This window comes from Mytilus edulis, chromosome 11 (genome assembly GCF_963676685.1).
Source record: "Mytilus edulis chromosome 11, xbMytEdul2.2, whole genome shotgun sequence".
NCBI classification, from domain to species: domain Eukaryota; kingdom Metazoa; phylum Mollusca; class Bivalvia; order Mytilida; family Mytilidae; genus Mytilus; species Mytilus edulis.
In genome coordinates, this window is record NC_092354.1 from 50,963,981 (window position 1) to 50,968,043 (window position 4,063).

Sequence of the window (4,063 nt, forward strand, 5' to 3'; positions counted from 1 at the left end):
GAATCTTTGATAACTAATATAGATATATCAAATAAGTTCAGAGAATGCAAAGATATTTCTTAATTAGAAAACAAAATTCGATATTTGATATAACAGCAAATTCCAATCAAAAGAATAACAGCCAATCTGCTTCTCAATCATGCAGTCGAATATTTAATGGCACACCCCTGCCTTGTTATTCATTCCAAATTCTAAATAGTACTGCCGTGTATATTATGTACAGAATATCATTTTGTGTTCTGATTGTTTAATGCATGTAACGTAAATTCCTTGGGATATGGGCGATCGCAACCGACTCATAACACCACACCATGCCTTCCGTGACCAACCTATCGTCCCAAACCGTGATTTGGAAATTCGTTAAATCGTACCCATATCATGATACCGTGACAATTTACGGGAAAAAAGATTAATAAGATTTTTTGAAATACAAACAATTAAAGCCTTTTCATCAAATTGATTATCCGTTCACTATTGTCAATCTGGTGTGCATTCTTCAAGAGGCAGCTGTCTAAAAAGCGCAACCTGTCGATGTAAAATAACAAATTCAGCAATATTTATTCGTCATTCTTAAAGCTGACAGATATCACAATATGTCGATTCATACGACCATAATGTTAATTTCGTGTATTTTGATAATATTTGGATTTATATTTGTATATTCTGCTCCAATTGACGGTAATGGAACGGCGGTTATTGGAACGGATGGGCAAATCGTTCCGGATATAACCGAAACAAGTGACCCAATGGACGGAACGGCTCCATTCGACGACGTGCTTGGTAAACATTTTTTGGATGATGGTGCCGTTGTAGATGAAAATGTAAAAGACCTGTTAGGAGATATAGCCACCGAGGAAGCAAATGATACCGTACCATTCCTCAATGCCAAAAATTTAACTAATGCCTTGGTGGCTGAAGCAAGAAAATTTAACTTTTCTATGAATATTTTCAACCCAACTGCTCCCGGTTATAATGCAAGTGTTGCTTTGAAACTGATAGATGTCCTCACAGAAGGCATACGTAAGTGTTTAACTGAGTGTCTACACGTTTTCAAATGCAGTATAGTAGGAATTAAATGTCAGTTTATATTTTTTTAATGATTTTTTAATGAATCACATATCTACAAATAGTTTAATGTGATTTGTCCACTCAAATATTTTTATTGCTTTACACCAATAGAACTACTCTCGTTGTCTACGTATGCACCGATACACATGAATTCCATGAAAGTTAAAATTGAAAGAAAACAATACAAATGCTTTGGTTGAGAATAATAAGGATCTCAGCCATTTTATTAAGGTACTACACTGGGTTTGTACATAAAAATAACGGGGTAACATGTATAGATCAGGATGGTATATCAACCTAATCCAACACACAATCCTACGATCATTGATCTTCTAAATATCATTCGTGGTTGTTGGAAAAGAAAAGCACAGTCAGTTTAAAAGTAACGACTCTGGTTGACCCAGCCAAGAATCGTACATGCGAGTTGAACTCTCGCAACTTTATCGATTAACACTCAAACATCAGACTACCAACCTTGATACGGTTCCAAACGTTAACGGTTAATGCATACGACCATATAATATAGAAGGAGATTGATATCTACTCTTTCAGGGGTGCACCCTCTCAACTCAATTAATCTGCACCAGGCAGTAAAAACCATGTCCAACAAGTTAATCTGTTGAGCTGTGTGGGGTGTATACGTACGCAAAAACCTTCACATTCAATGAGGAAATTACATTGTTCATGTATGTCAATCAAATAATAGAAGAGTGCAACACCATTTGCACATAAAAAGTACCCCTGTAATAACCCTATGAGATGTCTGTTCGTTTTGAGAGGTAAAACATTCCTTTTTATGTCCAACACTTCATTTATGAAAAGGACATCTACATATTAGTAGATACATTATAATTACGTAATGATTTTCGATTGCCCCCTTTATATTTTTTTTCCTTTTATCCAATTGATCCTCATATAAAGCAATTAGCACCTTTCGATTACTGAGATATATGTTGATATTTTACAAATTATACAGGAGTTCTGGCCTGTGAAGAACATAAAATAGAAGAGGTTGGATGTCCCGAGAAAGACGAAGAGAACGGCTGTCATTACCAGATATTCACTCCATTGGATGGTTATGGCGGACTTGCCTGTCGTACTCAGTGCATTGCAATGTCTTGTAAAGATGTGGTATGACAAAATTTACTTTTTCTCCTTTATCAAGTCCATACTCTTCTCTTGATTTTTATATTTGATTCCTGTTTGGATTAACACTTACACAATTCATTTTCAACAATAGGTGCCATACGTGTATTGATATAATATTTAGCAGATACAAAATGTTCCTAATTAGTCGGGTTGTATATCATTCATGAATAATGTTATTTTTTTATTTGTTTATGTAATTTTCTCTATTCTTTATATTTATTCACTCTATTATTGTCTATTCTTTATTTCCTTTTTATCTTGACTTTTTCCTATATCTTTTTTTTTTGGCCAATTTTCTTTAGTATTTGATCCATTATTCTCAATTATACTATAGCTTTGTTTGTTTCATATGTACCAAAAACTCTTTTAAAAATACGCACCAAGTACTATTTTTTTTAAATGTTGTTCTGTCAACGTATATTAATTTTGTTCCTACTAACAGGAGCTCCTCGTGAAATTTTATAATAAACAATGTCATTATATCTGTTCCCACCAGAACAAATTTCCAATACCATTTATTCCGTTATGAACATCTACAGTAATATGTATTCCATGCAGTGGAAATAATATTACAATATATGTATTCCATTTGGAACATATCATAAGAAGGAACATCTACTTCGTGAAAGTTTAAAGTGATTGGTTCACTTTGGTTTCTAATCTCCCAATAATATATCTTCTCAATTTTCTAAACTCCAAAAAATAAATTTAAATTTTCGCCATTTTAGCCAAAGGATGAGGAGGAAGAGCTGGAAGCTGAGGCAGATGGGACAGCAATCCAGGAAAACACTGTAGGTGAAACCGAGGCCGAGAAAAACCTTATTAATACCATTAATACAATGAAGTTAGAACACACAGAGCCTATAATGCTAGCGATGGCGTATCTCAAAGATCATATGAAAATGGATGGCAATGAAACAGTCGTGGACAAGTCAGTTGGTCTAGTAGAAACTGAATTGGAGGATGCAATTGACTCTTGAATTTCTTAGTCGATCGTCCAAATGTCTATGATAAAGTTGATTAAATAAACTTTGAATTGTGTTGAGTTTTTGTATTAAAAATAATTTTGTTTTAACTTTTTCGTCTTCTTAACAATTAGGAGATGTCAGTTGAGAAAACCACCTCACACACAAATATCGTGAAATCTATAGAGATCGAACATGCAGTCTCCGTAACCCTTTTTGGTTATTGAAAATATCAGTTGATGATTCATACGTTTATTGGGTTTTTTTCTGTTATGATAAAAAAAAAAAAAAGGTGGTATGATTACCAAAGAGACAACTTTTCACGAGAGACCAAATGACAGAAATCACCAACTACAGGTCCCCGTACGAATTTCAACAATGACCAAAGCCCATACCACATAGTCATCTATTAAAGGCCCCGAAATGACAAATGTAATCAATTCAAACGAGAAAACTAACATTCTAATTAATGTACAAAACAAAATGAACGAACAACAAATATAAAACTCAGTAGCAGACGACAACCACTGTATGATGGGCTTCTGACTTTGGACATGCACATGCATATATGCACAGAGTTTTGCTGGTTACAACCCTCCACTAACCTGGGACAGTGGTGGAACAGTACAAAATATAAGAACCAACTATAAAATTCAGTTGAAAAGATAGTACATTCTTTAGCACAGTAGTATCATTAGGTCAATTCTTATGGCAAACAACTAGGTCAATTCTTATAGCATAGTATTCGGTCCAATCTTATAACAAATAACTAGGTACACTACCTTAGGGCCATTTTTATAGCATAGCATTAGGTTTTTATAGCTGAACACTAGGCACTTTATTGTAAAACACCAGGTCTATTCTTAAAGAGTATAGCATTT

General features: G+C 34.1%; 1 protein-coding gene across 1 annotated transcript; it reads left to right on the forward strand.

Annotated features, from left to right (window-relative positions):
- Window positions 1–560: 560 nt before the first annotated feature.
- On the forward strand, window positions 561–3,262 carry LOC139495759 (uncharacterized). The gene is made up of 3 exons (XM_071284138.1): window positions 561–1,020; window positions 2,045–2,199; window positions 2,946–3,262. Exons 1-3 carry the CDS (start codon window positions 594–596, stop codon window positions 3,195–3,197), a joined length of 834 nt encoding a protein of 277 aa, XP_071140239.1. The 5' UTR covers window positions 561–593; the 3' UTR covers window positions 3,198–3,262.
- Window positions 3,263–4,063: the final 801 nt, after the last annotated feature.